We start from the raw sequence: 16,089 nt of genomic DNA on the forward strand, positions 1-16,089 counted from the left end.
TCGGGGGCTAGGGTCAGTTTGTTATATCTGGAGTACTTCTCCTGTCCTATTCGGTGTCCTGTGTGAATTTAAGTGTGCTCTCTCTAATTCTCTCTTTCTTTCTCTCTCTCGGAGGACCTGAGCCCTAGGACCATGCCTCAGGACTACCTGACATGATGACTCCTTGCTGTCCCCAGTCCACCTGGCCGTGCTGCTGCTCCAGTTTCAACTGTTTTGCCTTATTATTATTGGACCATGCTGGTCATTTATGAACATTTGAACATCTTGGACATGTTCTGTTGTAATCTCCACCCGGCACAGCCAGAAGAGGACTGGCCACCCCACATAGCCTGGTTCCTCTCTACGTTTCTTCCTAGGTTTTGGCCTTTCTCTGGAGTTTTTCCAAGCCACCGTGCTTCTACACCTGCATTGCTTGCTGTTTGGGGTTTTAGGCTGGGGTCCTGTACAGCACTTTGAGATATCAGCTGATGTACGAAGGGCTATATAAATACATTTGATTTGATTTGATTCATAATACCCATAAAACCTAGCGGCCAAACAGGGAAATGGTTCCAATCATTTTTCCAATTCTACCCATAGTTTTTTTTTTTTAGAAACACTTAAAATAAGGGCTGTGTTTCTTGTAGGCTTACCCTGGTGTGACGTTTTGATAACCATGTACATTTATGTCGGACAAGGTGACATCAATATATTCGGCTATATTTACTGTCAGATTCGAAAATATTAATTAGCATCAAAACAAACATCATGCAAAATGCCCGCAGGCTCCTGCGCATCATCTCTAATTGACACCTTTGCTAACAGGTATTTTGTCCATTTAATTAAAACTTGCACAAGACACAGTTCACAGAATTGCCCATTTAAAGAGATGTAGCCAATTTATTAATTACTACATTTATCTAACATTAGTTCATTTCAGAGATTCTTACCTTTGCCTCGATTCGGCAGTCTTGTCCAGATTATCATGGCATTTCTAGTTCTTTAGGATAGCCACATTATCAGCAGATTAGCGTTTATTTTTTGTGGCATAAATAAATGTGAATATATTGATAAAAGTCCTAGAGAGATTTACACAGTTATCAAAACGTCACGCCAGGGTAAGCCTACACGAAACACAGCCCTTATTTTAAGTGTATTTAAGAACCCCTATGGGAAGAATGAATGGTGCAAAACGATTGGAACCATTTTCCTGTTTGACATCTAGGTTTTAAGGGTATTATGACTAATACTGTGGTACTTTATTTCCATTGTTTTAGTGGTCATGTGACTATCTTGTCATAATATATAGTCTTTCATTTTGTAAATGCCGGATCTCTATGGCAAGACGCATCATTCACCAACATTTCGTCAAAATCGTACCTGTGGTGACTGAGATTTCGTATGATTTACTATGTACAAACGGACTGAGCGAGATCCAGTCCCCCCCCCCCTCCTCCTCCCTCAGAGTTCATCGTGGTGGACAGTTAGTTATCTGCACCAATTACTTTCAGTACCACAGCGCCATCTACTGTTAATTTGGTGACATAATGAACGGACTTCAAGTCCCATAAGCACGATACGTATCTATGGACTACAACTTCCATCATTCTCTGTTAGTTCCTGTGACGAGCTTAAACGTTCTAGGCATTTACAGAATTGAAACGATTAAATAGGAAAAGCCAACACATTTTATAAAAATGATTTGGTTTGAAGGCTCTATTCCAGCAGCCATCATCTCCGCAAAACAACAGAGCTCCATCTTCGTCGTCGTAATAACAGGTATTGTTTTGTAGATTAGCTAGCGCAGTTTTGTATGCTAGCAAAGCTAACATTAACCAGTCGAAAGATTCGCCATAGTAGCGAATAAAACTGTCAAGCTCGGCAGAGCAAACGAGCCCTGTCATTGTCAGTCAGCTATTTAGCTAGCTATGCATGTCAACAACATGAAACTCGAAGTGTCGATGTAGCCAATGCTAACTTGTCGAAACGAAAAGGAATGACAGCTGTCAAATCGCAGCTAACTAACGTTCGTTAGCTCTGGTTAGCTTCCTACTAACGTTAGTGTGTTAATCGTTAGATGACGAGTCGCAATTATTCTGGATGGCGACTGTCACCACCTACACTAGCGGACTAAACTCCTTCCTTCACCATGGAATGGAGTTTAGTCCGCTACACAACACCACAGACTTGTATTATGGGAACTGGGCATTGAGTGTCGTAGGACGAGTGATTCACCACTTCTGAATCTGACATTCTTGTTCTCTACTAGGCGACGATGAGGTGTCAGGACAAATGATGTCCAGTTGGGAGGACGACAGAGTGGCTGAGGCCTCCTATAACTGCTGTGTTGCAATCAAGGTTGATTCCAAGAGGTAGCCTTTTATAATGGAGTCCTCCTACACTTGTGTGGATATAATGTACACTTTCTGTACAGCACTATCAAAATGGAAATACTAACAAATGTGATGCATTTTATGTTTAATGTTTTTCTTTTCTTGCAGTGAGACATGCACACAGTTCTCCCAAATCTGTATCCTTCTTCTCCAAAGGGTTCTTATCCTTATCTTAGAGTTAGACTGTTGTGTTTGTGGTCCCTTAGGCTTGATTTCCTTTAGATTATTCACCAAGCTTTGTCTTTCAGACATATTCTAGATCAGTGGTTCCCAAAGTTTTTATAGTCCGTACTCCTTCAAACATTCAACCTCCAGCTGCGTATCCCCTCTAGCACCAGGGTTGGCGCAATCTCAAATGTTGTTTTTTGCCATCATTGTAAGCCTGCTATACACACACACACACACTATACAATACATTTATTAAACATAAGAATGAGTGTACGTTTTTGTCACAACCTGGCTCGCGGGAAATGACGACAAAGCCCTTATAGGACCGGGGCCCAAATAATAATCAATCATTTTGCTCTTTTGTTTAGCCATCTTACATATAAAACCCATTGTTCATACGAAATTGAATAACTCACCACAGGTTATTTTTAAAAAATGTTTTATTTATTTCACCTTTATTTAACCAGGTAGGCTAGTTGAGAACAAGTTCTCATTTACAACTGCGACCTGGCCAAGAAAGCAAAACAGTGTGACACAGACAACAACACAGAGGTACACATGGAATAAACAAGCCAATAACACAATAAACAAGTCAATGACACAGTAGAAAAAAAAGAAAGTCTATATACAGTGTGTGCAAAAGGCATGAGGAGGTAGGCAATAAATAGGCCATGAGAAGGGTGTGCTTGAAAGGATGCACATAACTCTGCAATGTGGGTTTGTATTGGAGTGATTCTCAGTCTTAAATCATTTCCCACACGGTCTCTGCCTGTATTTAGTTTTCATGCTAGTGAGGGCCGAGAATCCACTCTCACATAGGTACGTGGTTGCAGAGGGCATCGGTGTCTTAACAGCGCAATTTGCCAAGACAAGAAACTCTGAGCGCAGCCCTATCCAGAAATCTGTCAGTGGCTTCTGATTAAATTACATTTTCACAGAACCGCAATATCGCTAAGTGGACTGGAGGCAGGGCATGAAAGGGATAACAAATCCAGTTGTTGTCCGTTTCGGGAAAGTACCTGCGTAATTGAGCACCCAGCTCACTCAGATACTTCGTTATCACATTTGATATTGTTCGTACGGTTGAGTTAATTTGTACACACAAAAATCATACAATGATGGAAAAACCTGTGTGTTGTCCTTAATGCAGACAGAAAATATCTCCAACTTCTTAATTTTGTACCGCACATTGAATATAGTTGCGGAGAGTCCCTGTAATCCTAGATTCAGATCATTCAGGTGAGAAAAAACATCACCCAGGTAGGTGAAACTCGTCATCATGCAAGAGGACAGACACGTGAAATTTATGGTCAGTCAAGAAAACTTTAAGCTCATCTCTCAATAAAAAAAAAAACCATGTCAATACTTTGCCTCTTAATAACCATTGCACTTCTGTATGTTGTAAAAGCGTTACATGGTCGCTGCCCATATCATTTCATAATGCAGAAAATACACCGAGTTCAGGGCCATTGCTTTAACAATTTTTACTGTAGTGTTCAAAACGTCTTTCAAGATGTCAGACATTTCCCCTGCAGCAAGAGCCTCTCGGTGGATGCTGCAGTGTACCCAAGTGGCGTCAGAGCGAGCAACTGCTTGCATGCACGTTACCACTCCACTATGTCTCCCTGTCAAATCAAATCAAATGTTATTTGTCACATACACATGGTTAGCAGATGTTAATGCGAGTGTAGCGAAATGCTTGTGCTTCTAGTTCCCACAATGCAGTAATAACCAACAAGTAATCTAACTAACAATTCCAAAACTACTGTCTTATACACAGTGTAAGGGGATATATGAATGAGTGATGGTACAGAGCAGCATAGGCAAGATACAGTAGATGGTATCAAGTACAGTATATACATATGAGATGAGTATGTAAACAAAGTGGCATAGTTAAAGTGGCTAGTGATACATGTATTACATAAGGATGCAGTAGATGATATAGAGTACAGTATATATGTATGCATATGAGATGAATAATGTAGGTTATGTAACATGATATAAGGTAGCATTGTTTAAAGTGGATAGTGATATATTTTACATCATTTCCCATCAATTCCCATTATTAAAGTGGCTGGAGTTGTGTCAGTGTGTTGGCAGCAGCCACTCAATGTTAGTGGTGGCTGTTTAACAGTCTGATGGCCTTGAGATAGAAGCTGTTTTTCAGTCTCTCGGTCCCAGCTTTGATGCACCTGTCCTGACCTCGCAGGCTTCTGGATGATTTTATGGCCTTCCTCCTGTAACATCGGGTGGTGTAGGTGTCCTGGAGGACAGGTAGTTTGCCCCGGTGATGCGTTGTGCAGACCTCACTACCCTCTGGAGAGCCTTACGGTTGTGGGCGGAGCAGTTGCCGTACCAGGCGGTGATACAGCCCGACAGGATGCTCTCGATTGTGCATCTGTGGAAGTTTGTGAGTGCTTTTGGTGACAAGCTGAATTTCTTCAGCCTCCTGAGGTTGAAGAGGCGCTGCTGCGCCTTCTTCACGATGCTGTCTGTGTGAGTGGACCAATTCAGTTTGTCTGTGATGTGTATGCCGAGGAACTTAAAACTTGCTACCCTCTCCACTACTGTTCCATTGATGTGGATAGGGGGGTGTTCCCTCTGCTGTTTCCTGAAGTCCACAATCATCTCCTTAGTTTTGTTGAAGTTGAGTGTGAGGTTATTTTCCTGACACCACATTCCGAGGGCCCTCACCTCCTCCCTGTAGGCCGTTTCGTCGTTGTTGGTAATCAAGCCTACCACTGTTGTGTCGTCCGCAAACTTGATGATTGAGTTGGAGGCGTGCGTGGCCACGCAGTCGTGGGTGAACAGGGAGTACAGGAGAGGGCTCAGAACGCACCCTTGTGTGGCCCCAGTGTTGAGGATCAGCGGGGTGGAGATGTTGTTGCCTACCCTCACCACCTGGGGGCGGCCCGTCAGGAAGTCCAGTACCCAGTTGCACAGGGCGGGTTCGAGACCCAGGGTCTCGAGCTTGGAGGGTACTATGGTGTTGAATGCCGAGCTGTAGTCGATGAACAGCATCCTCACATAGGTATTCCTCTTGTCCAGATGGGTTAGGGCAGTGTGCAGTGTGGTTGAGATTGCATCGTCTGTGGACCTATTTGGGCGGTAAGCAAATTGGAGTGGGTCTAGGGTGTCAGGTAGGGTGGAGGTGATATGGTCCTTGACTAGTCTCTCAAAGCACTTCATGATGACGGAAGTGAGTGCTACGGGGCGGTAGTCGTTTAGCTCAGTTACCTTAGCTTTCTTGGGAACAGGAACAATGGTGGCCCTCTTGAAGCATGTGGGAACAGCAGACTGGTATAGGGATTGATTGAATATGTCCGTAAACACACCGGCCAGCTGGTCTGCGCATGCTCTGAGGGCGCGGCTGGGGATGCCGTCTGGGCCTGCAGCCTTGCGAGGGTTAACACGTTTAAATGTCTTACTCACCTCGGCTGCAGTGAAGGAGAGTCCGCATGTTTTCGTTGCAGACCGTGTCAGTGGCACTGTATTGTCCTCAAAGCGGGCAAAAAAGTTATTTAGTCTGCCTGGGAGCAAGATATCCTGGTCCGTGACTGGGCTGGATTTCTTCTTGTAGTCCGTGATTGACTGTAGACCCTGCCACATGCCTCTTGTGTCTGAGCCGTTGAATTCAGATTCTACTTTGTCTCTGTACTGACGCTTAGCTTGTTTGATAGCCTTGCGGAGGGAATAGCTGCACTGTTTGTATTCGGTCATGTTACCAGTCACCTTGCCCTGATTAAAAGCAGTGGTTCGCGCTTTGTTTCACGCGAATGCTGCCATCAATCCACGGTTTCTGGTTAGGGAATGTTTTAATCGTTGCTATAGGAACGACATCTTCAACGCACGTTCTAATGAACTCGCACACTGAATCAGCGTATTCGTCAATATTGTTATCTGACGCAATACGAAACATATCCCAGTCCACGTGTCATGGCTTTTGCGCCATCAGTACAGCTACCAAAGTCCATTTGATGTCACAAAGCTGTTCAGTACTTTACAAATATCCTCTCATGTTGTCCTGGTTTCCATTGGTTTGCAGAAGAGGATGTCTTCCTTAATTGACCCCACATAAACGTAACATACATATACCAGGAGCTGTGCCAGGCCCGACCACGTCTGTTGACTCATCCAGCTGTAACGCATGTAATGCACTGTCTTGTATGCGAAGCAGTAATTGTTTCAAAACATTTCCTGCCGTGTCACTGATGCGTCATGAAACAGTGTTGTTTGATGAAGGCATTGTCTGTGTAGTTTTTCTTTTTGCCTTTTCCCCCAGCATTGTCCCAGACAAATCTGTGGCAGCAGGAAGAGTAAAGTCCTCCACAATAGTATGGGGCTTGCTGTCCTATCCACTCGGTAGCTCACCATATAAGATGTTTGTATCCCCTTCTTATTAATGGTATCTGTTGCTTTTATACATATTACTTCTCGAAAGTCGTCTTTATTGTTGTTCCAAAAACGCCTGTTGCTTATTTTTCAAATTGTCATGTTTCTAAATGTCTGCTCAAGAGTGAAGGTTTCCTGTGAGAGAGTAACGGTTAATGTGATTGCATGTTAATTATTTGACTAGGCTACCTGTATTTGACATTGTGTAACTTCAATGAACAATAGATGGTTTAATTAAACTGCCAAAATGAGTTGAGACTACTCAGGCAAGGGGGAAAAAACCCACCCAAATGTAAAGCCCCGTTGGAAAATATAAATGTACTGATGGCAATGTGAATTTATTTAAAAAAAATGTGAATCACATTTTTATTTGGCGTACCCCAGTTTGGGAATACCTGTTCTACATCATGCAATTAAGTCCAATCCCATTTTTGAAATAATTTTTATGAGCATGGTTGGTTTGCCTTTAACTTTCTGAAAAAGACCCAGTGGTGTGCATCCCGTCCAGTTTCTTTATCGGGGAGAATGGAATCCCCCTCGAAGTTGTTGCCGGGAGTGTCTCTGCAGAGGAACTCATGAAAAGAATCAACAAAGTCAAACAGGTATGATAGCCAAATATAACACAGAAAACACTTAAACAACATCAGTAAATGGTCTCCAAGAGCATTGAGATAGATGTAAGGTAGAGGGTATCTAGTTTGCCTGATACCTGCTCTCGAAGTCTCCAGCTCGCTGTGTAGTCATGTGCGTTGCGCATCAGCCAGCCTAGAGCGTGTCACACTTAACATGCATTTCTTGTGCCTAACAGATGCACGCTCAGCAGATGGCAGGTGAGGGAGCGGATGCAGGGGCTCCCATGGAGGGGCTCCCACGAGCCACGGTAGCCTCAGAGCCAGCCCCAGCACAGGCCCCCTCAACCTCACAGGAGCTCCAACCCAGCCACACACCACCAGCAGACACAGACAGTGCAGCAGCACCAGCGATGTCTAAAGGTATGTTTGTGTGAGGGGTCACTTTGGAATGTTGATGAAAAGTACTTTTTACTGAAAAGCAATGAAACAAAATTAGTACTTGCGCTATATGTAAATGCATGTCTGTGTGTGTTATTTGATATGTGTCCTGTTGATTGAGAGATTGAAGTTGAGACACTGTCATGATTGCTTTGATGTGGTCCAACCCAGAATCCCTGTCCAGGCCAGCAGAAGAAGGCGGCCCCTCGGCCTCAGAGGTTGTGACCCTTGGGGATGACAGGAGCGCATCATCAGAGGACGTGTCAACCAGCTCTCAGCCTGACGAAGGCCTCGATGCCAAGGTGGAGAGGTAGGACCTATACACACACACAACGGAGGTGGGATATAAGGTTGAAAATGGCTTTCTTTTCAAACTGAAACCTTTCCTTCTGTAGGTTAACAAAGAAACTGGAGGAAAGACGGGAGCAGAAAAAGAAAGGAGAGGAGGAGGTAAAGAATAACTGTAGACATTGGTGTCCCATATTGACACCACAGTAATAATAATAATAGAATCGCCTGGCCTTTCAGCCTATAAGTATCCATTAGAGAACGTTGCCTTGCGGCGCCATAAGCATATGCCCGGCCTCGTTGGATCCCCCTCCCAACCAATGATGGGTCAACATTCTAACAGTCTAATAAATACATTTCATATATGCTATGGGAAGAATAATCATGTGGTTGTGTTTATGAAGGTCTTCGTTTTTTTCATATTCTAATGTTACCTATTTCGAAGAACATAATGCAATTTTCATTAGTTTGTTACTCTAGGCTATAAGTAAAAATGAAAAACCACTAGTTCAAGAGTTAAATCTAACACAAAGAGAACTTTTTTTTTTTTTTTTTTTTGGCAGGCCCCAAAAACCATTGTGGAAATAATAACATTTATATAAAAATAGACAGAATAGCATATTTTATGTTTATTATGTTATTAGTCTTTGCTTAGCATCCTGAGCAATGCTGCCCCAAGCGCGGTTATGCTTTGAAAAAGTAATATTTGGAAATAGAGCTGCAGCTCTTGAATTGAGTTATTTGACAAAAGTGTCTTAGAAACTGCAGAATATGCTATTGCTGATACAATCAGAGTTTTACCTGAATGTGACTCTGAAGGAAAATTTGATAAAGTGGTGCTCCTTTCTCTGTCAACTTCATGTACAATTTGACAACTGATAATTTTGTCACTCATCATACTATTGTCAATTTAGTCTTGTCTTTAGGCTAACTCTTATGTGTGAAATTAGTTACTGATTGTATTGGACTCTGTATTGTTCCCCAACCGTGTCTTTACGCATGAATCAATCTCGTCTTCTCTACTCTATGCTCTCGATTTCAGTCACAATGGCCACATTTCTTCATCATTACACACAATTAAATCACCCTCTTCTCCCTCATCATTCAGTTACGCCTAATTTAAATACATTTGTGAAGTAATGTGCACAATTATCAGTTTCTATCAACCATTCATCCATTTAGCTTATGTAATTAATTCAGTGAGGAGAGAGACGCACATGGCTGGGTACCAACGTCCTACCGCACATTTGCCCTGGCCGTTAAGATGGGAATAGGTGTGTGTGTGGGGGGGGGGGCAGGTGAAAAAAAGGCCCTTAATTATCACTTTACTATTTGTGATTAGAAAATTCTGACAACAGCAATGTAAAAGACAAACATTTTAAGAAAATTTGAGGAGCAGGACGTTGCTTCTTTTTTGGGCCGATTCCTTTTACTTACAAAATCAAACGTCAGTGGCCATTGGCCTCTGGTGATTCTGGTGTTAATGCTTGTGTGCGCCTGTATCTATTTCTGTGTGATGATGGTCAGGGTGAAATAAAGAAGGAGATGGAGAGAAGGAAGATGGGGAAGGAGATGCTTGACTTCAAGAGGAAGAATGAGGATGAGAAGACCAAACGCATTATGGATGAGCGAAACAGGGATAAGGCAGAGGAGAAGGCTGCCAGGGAGCGTGTCAAAGCACAGATCGCCCTGGTAAACAAACACATCACACTTTCACTCATAACTAATCCCTGGTTGGGCCTCTCTGATTGAACTTTCTCTCACAACTCCCTAAATGAGCACTGCAGAATTTGATGAAATAGCCATTGTTTGTTGTGGGAGGAGGGTAGTGGCTGGCTGATGCACCTTTATCCCACAGGACCGTGCTGACAGAGCTGCCCGCTATGCCAACAACAAGGATGAGGTGGAGGCAGCCCGGCTGGCAGCACTGCAGGCCAGACAGGCAGAGACAGAGGCCAAGAAGGAGAATGCACAAAGGGAGAGGAGGTATGGAGCTATTCTACAGTCACAGGGCTGGGGGGGTTATATATCTATGAGGAAGTTTTAAAGCAGTCACTTTCAATAAAAAGTTTAAACTATTTTTAATGTTTTATATTGTACGTCACAACTATGTAATTCTAGATACTATGTAATTCTAGATTGTTATCAAACTGTGTGTTACTGTCCTCCAGCGCCATAGCCAGAATACAGTTCCGTCTACCAGATGGGTCATTCTTCACCAACCAGTTCCCCTCAGAGGCCAGACTGCAGGAAGCTCGGCAGTTCGCTGTCAATGTAAGATACTTTTTCTAACTCAATATAATTCAAGAGTTTGACAAGTGACTATTAAGAACACGTTCATCCTCTTTGTTGGAATATGATATTAAATATCATAATGCTGGCTGTCACTTAAGAGTTAATTTTTCCTCTCAGGAAGTGGGAAATAGGTATGGCAACTTCTCCCTGGCAACCGTGTTCCCTCGCAGAGAGTTTACCGCTGACGACCTAGACAAGACTCTTCTGGCACTTGAGCTGGCCCCCAGTGCCTCAATAGTGCTGCTGCCTGTGAGTGAGCTCCCTATTTCTCTCTGTAAACTTCTGCTAATATTGATGACTACTGGTATCTAGAGTCCATAGCTACATCTCCCATTTTGAGAATTCACAACAAGACAGTGTCATAGAATCGCAGCACAGTGATATTTACGCCTCTTAGGTTTCTTTGTGTACAGTGCATTCGGAAAGTATTCAGACCCCTTGACTTTTTCCACATTTTATTACGTTAGCCTTATTCTAAAATGCATGAAATTGTTTTTCCCCCCTCATCAACCTACAAACAATATCCCATAATGACGAAGCAAAAACAGTCGTTGAGATTTTTGCAAATGTATTAAAAAAATATATATATCACATCCACATAGGTATTCAGACACTTTACTCAGTACTTTGTTAAATCATCTTTGGCAGCGATTTCAGCATTGAGTCTTCTCCGGTATGACGCTACAAGTTTGGCACACCTGTATTTGGGGAGTTTCTCCCAGTCTTCTCTCTCAAGGTCTGTCAAGTTTGATGGGGAGCGTTGGTGCACCGCTATTGTCAGGTCTCTCCAGAGATGTTCGATCAGGTTCAAGTCCGGGCTCTGGCTGGGCCACTCAAGGACATTCAGAGACTTGCCCCAAAACCACTTCTGCGTTGTCCTGGCTGTGTGCTTAGGGTTGTTGTCCTGTTGGAAGGTGAAGCTTCGCCCCCAGTCTGAGGTCCTGAGTGCTCTGGAGCAGGTTTTCATCAATGATCTCTCTGTACTTTGCTCCGTTCATCTTTACCTCGATCCTGATTAGACTCACATTCCCTGCCGCTGAAAAACATCCCCACAGCATGATGCTGCCACCACCATGCTTCACCGTAGGGATGGTGCCAGGTTTCCTCCAGATGTGATGCTTGGCATTCAGGCCAAAGAGTTCCAGCCTTGTTTCATCAGACCAGAGAATCTTGTTTCTCATGGTCTGAGAGTCCTTTAGGTGCCTTTGGCAAACTCCAAGTGGGCTGTCGTGCCTTTTAGTGAGGAGTGGCTTCCGCCTGGCCACTACCATAAAAGCCTGATTGGTGGAGTGCTGCAGAGATGGGAGAAACTTCCTGAAGGACAACCATCTCCACAGAGGAACTCTCAAGCTTTGTCAGAGTGACCATTGTGTTCTTGGTCACCTCCCTGACCAAGGCCATTCTTCCCCTATTGCTCAGTTTTGGCCGGGTGGCCAGCTCTAGGAAGTTCACAACTTCCATTTAAGAATGATGGGGACCTTCAATGCTGCAGACATTGTTTGGTACCCTTCCCCAGATCTGTGCCTTGACACAATCCTGTCTCGGAGCTCTAGCTTTTTTTTTGCTCTGACATGCATTGTCAACTATGGGACTTTATATAGACAGGTGTGTGCCTTTCCAGATCATGTCCAATCAATTGAATTTACCACAGGTGGACTCCAATCAATTTGCAGAAAAATGTCAAGGATGATCAATGGAAACGGGATGCACCTGAGCTCAATTTCAAGTCTCATACATAGCAAAGGGTCTCGACACTTATGTAAATTATTTTTATTTTTTGCAAAAATGTCTAAACCTGTTTTCGCTTTGTCATTATGGGGTATTGTGTGTAGATTTGAGGGGAAGAAAGTAATTGAATCTATTTCAGAATAAGGCTGTAGCGTAACAAAATGTGGAAAAAGGGAAGGGGTCTGAATACTTTCCGAATGTTATCTAGCTCCCAATGTTTGTTTTGGGGACTTTTTGCTTGTTTTCCCATCTTTTTCTGTGGTTTCCCCAGTAGAATGATGGCATTGAGAATACAGTGTTTATCTTCTAAATCCTTCCAGCAAACGGGACGGCCAAGCAACATGGTAGTCCAGTCGACCTCTGGAGGGGGTATCTGGGCTGTACTGGGTACCATCCTCTACCCTCTGCTGGCTGTGTGGAGGTTCCTGAGTGGCTTCCTCTTCACCAGCCCCCCTATCCCTGGAGCAGCAGGCCCCAGAGGCCCAGCCCAGCGGCCCAACACTGCCTCTGGCTCCTCATCCTCATCTGGTGAACCAAAGAGGTGAGGCCCCATCCAGCAGAGTCTTCTATGTACTCATGGTGTACAGGCATATTTTTAAGAGTAGCTGAGATTGTTGTGGTACATTGTGGTTAGGAGTTAGTAACACCACGTTGCCAGATTGTTACAATGTAATTGAATGGCTAAGCTGGTCTACTGGTCCAGGTTAATTGTTGTCAGGGCTCATAACACACATTTAACATGATTTGTTGTAACCAGAGTGCAAAGAATTTGGAGAATGAATCTAGGGGTTTGATTGAGCAGTGTGGCTAGGTGCTCTAAAGCCTACTTACTTACTGACTTTATTGTCCCCATGGGGAAATTTTGTTGCAGTGTCATGTACATGTTTAAAGTGGTGTTTTAAATACAAAATTGACAATACAGCTTTCATAAGTTACATACCAATAAAACATTTTTAAGGCCTAGTTGGGTTATTTCACATCCATTTCCACTTTCTCAGAGAAACCCTTCGCAAACGCACACTGGAGAAGCAACCAGCAGACTTCAAACAAGACGGAAAAATCCACAGGCTACGGAATCACGAGGACAGTGAGGATGAGAATAACACTTGGAACGGCAACTCTACCCAGCAGATGTAGTGCAATAACACTGTCTCACTCTGTCCTCCCTATCTGACCTGGTGAGTTTCCTGAGTGCGTGTCAGTCGGTCTAACGGAGGATAATGCTGATATTAGGGCTATGATGTTTGTTTCTCCTGTCCAAGCCTGTACTCTGCTCCTCCCTTGCATGGGTAGATGTAATCAAGTTAACCTCCTGACCGTTGGGCTTGGAACAGACATGATTTGTGTTGAAACTGTTATTTGATTAATTCAGCCTCTTAGAATACGACTGGCCAGGGGTTCCTTCAGTATTCTAAACATGTCTACTGTGTTGAAGGGTTGAGACTGAGGTGTTGATTGAAGTCCTTGTCTTAAGGATATGTTGACAGCTGCATTATTAACAACCTTTTTGTGTTTTCTTTAACAGTCAGTAACCCAGATGACAAAACTCTACTTAATGAAAATGTATGAGGGCTCTCTCTGGTCTGGTAGAAGGGACTGTGTGTAGCTGTGTGTTTTTATACCAAGGCTGTGGCCCCCTTGGCATAAACTGCCTCCTTCGGCAGTAGAATGAGTTGTTTCTACTACTAGTTGAACATGGGAAACCACTGTACCGCTCTCATTTAACTATGGGAATAAAAATACATGTTTTTCAATAAACAAGCATTTGGCTGGCTCTATACCTTTGTGATTTTGTGCCTTAAGTGGAAGCCAGGTCTTTCTGTGGCTCAGTTGGTAGAGCATGGCGCTTGTAACGCCAGGGTAGTGGGTTCGATTCCCGGGACCACCCATACGTAGAATGTATGCACACATGACTGTAAGTCGCTTTGGATAAAAGCGTCAGCTAAATGGCATATATTATTATTATTATATTATTATTATTATTATTATATATTATTTTGTCATGCAGTGATATCACAGTGAACCAAATATCTTTGTTGCTTGTACATTAGTAAGTACTCCTGCAGTGCATTAAGAAAAAATTGAATAAATAACAATTATTTACACACAACACCCCATACTGACAAAGCAGAAACAGGTTTTAGAAATGTTTGCCAATGTACAAAAATGAAATCTTATTTACATAAGTAGTCAGACCCTTTGCTCTGAGACTTGAACTTGAGCTCAGGTGCATCCTGTTAGTGGCCAGACAGAAGCTACTCCTCAGTAAAAGGCACCTAAAGACTCTCAAACAACATTCTCTGCTCTGATGAAACTAAGATTGAACTGGCCTGAATGCCAAGCGTCATGTCTGGAGGAAACCTGGCACCATCCCTACGGTGAAGCATGGTGGTGGCATTCTCATGTGTGGAAATATTATTCAGCGGCAGGGAGTGGGAGATGAGTCAGGATCGAGGGAAAGGTGATCAGAGCAAAGTACAGAGAGATCCTTGATGAAATCCTACTCAGGACCTCAGGGAGAAGGTTCACCTTCCAACAGGACTAAAACCCCAAGCACACAACACAGAAGTGGCTTTGGGACAAGTCTCTGATTGTCCTTGAGTGGTCCTGCCAGAGCCCGGAATTGAAACCGATCTAACATCTCCGGAGAGACCTGAAAATAGCTGTGCAGCGACGCTCCCCAACCAACTTAACAGAGCTTGAGAGGATCTGCGAGAAACTCCCCAAATACAAGTGTGCCAAGCTTGCAGCGTGATACCAAAGGTTCTTCAACAAAGTACTGAGTAAAGGGTCTGAATACTTGAGTTTATAATACATTTGCTACAGTAAAATCTTTTTTTTGCTTTGTCATTATGGGTTGTGTGTAGATTGATGAAAGAAAAAAAACAATTTAATACATTTTAGAATAAGGCTGTAACGTAAAAGTGTAAAAGGTCAAGGGAGTCTGAATACTTCCCAAATGCACATACTCCTAGACTTATTCCACGTTTTGTTACAGCCTGAATTCAACATTTCTTAACTCTTATTTTTCTCAGTCATCGATACTAAAATACCCCATAATGACAGTGAAAACATGTTTTTAGTGACTTTTGCAAACGTATTAAACTAAATACAGAAATATCTCATTTAAATAACTATTCACACCCCTGAGTCAATACATGTTAGAATCACCTTTGAAGGTGCATAATTGGCTTTGCAGGCGTGGGTCTCTTGTGCACGCATACATGGAATTCAACTGTTGAACCCTCCTACTTCCCGGCCCACAAATTTGCTCATGGAGTTTATTACATTTATCTTAAGCCATCCCTTTAAATATGGTATACCTTTAATTAGATGTTTGTCGACAGACTAGAATACATTGAAGGGGTTCAGAAAATAGGGATCAATGAAAGAATGCCATCTATGCACCTTCGTCTCCATTTCAGCGCCAATTGGTAGAATTAAACATACTCCAATCTTGTAGATTATTTAGGCACATTTTAGGGTTAGGAAAGTATGGATCATAAAAAACAACCTGGAGAGCCTTTACGCACTAAATATATTGATACACAAAACAAATCTGAGTAATGGTGCAGCAATATATAGCCTATTTCACAGTGGAAAAGGGTCCACAATACATGTCATGTTGATATGATTTTCAGTTTGCCTTCTTATGGCTGGTTTCACAATCACCTAAAACAATTGCTATGTGTACTTACAATCCCCTTCTACAAACGGATTACTCATTTACCTAGCTCTTATCAATAGCTCTTACACATTCAGAAATTACAGTGCATGGAGAATGCTGTTATTTCTATAATAAATATATAAAAAGTAGATGTTTTTCCCACTTGGAA

General features: G+C 42.8%; 1 protein-coding gene across 2 annotated transcripts; it reads left to right on the forward strand.

Annotated features, from left to right (window-relative positions):
- Positions 1–1,578: 1,578 nt before the first annotated feature.
- On the forward strand, positions 1,579–14,031 carry LOC118366980 (UBX domain-containing protein 4). 2 transcript variants are annotated; one of them, XM_035749879.2, is made up of 13 exons: positions 1,579–1,758; positions 2,249–2,351; positions 2,481–2,509; positions 7,416–7,534; positions 7,741–7,924; positions 8,114–8,252; positions 8,338–8,392; positions 9,758–9,922; positions 10,089–10,216; positions 10,402–10,504; positions 10,643–10,774; positions 12,574–12,794; positions 13,252–14,031. In XM_035749879.2, the coding sequence occupies exons 1-13, from the start codon at positions 1,677–1,679 to the stop codon at positions 13,388–13,390; spliced, it is 1,599 nt and encodes a 532-aa protein (XP_035605772.1). In that variant the 5' UTR covers positions 1,579–1,676; the 3' UTR covers positions 13,391–14,031. The 2 variants fall into 2 exon arrangements, with proteins under 2 accessions (XP_035605772.1, XP_035605773.1); XM_035749880.2 differs by having other exon boundaries at positions 9,770–9,922.
- The last annotated feature ends 2,058 nt before the right edge of the window (positions 14,032–16,089 follow it).

This window comes from Oncorhynchus keta, chromosome 34, assembly GCF_023373465.1.
Source record: "Oncorhynchus keta strain PuntledgeMale-10-30-2019 chromosome 34, Oket_V2, whole genome shotgun sequence".
NCBI lineage: Eukaryota > Metazoa > Chordata > Actinopteri > Salmoniformes > Salmonidae > Oncorhynchus > Oncorhynchus keta.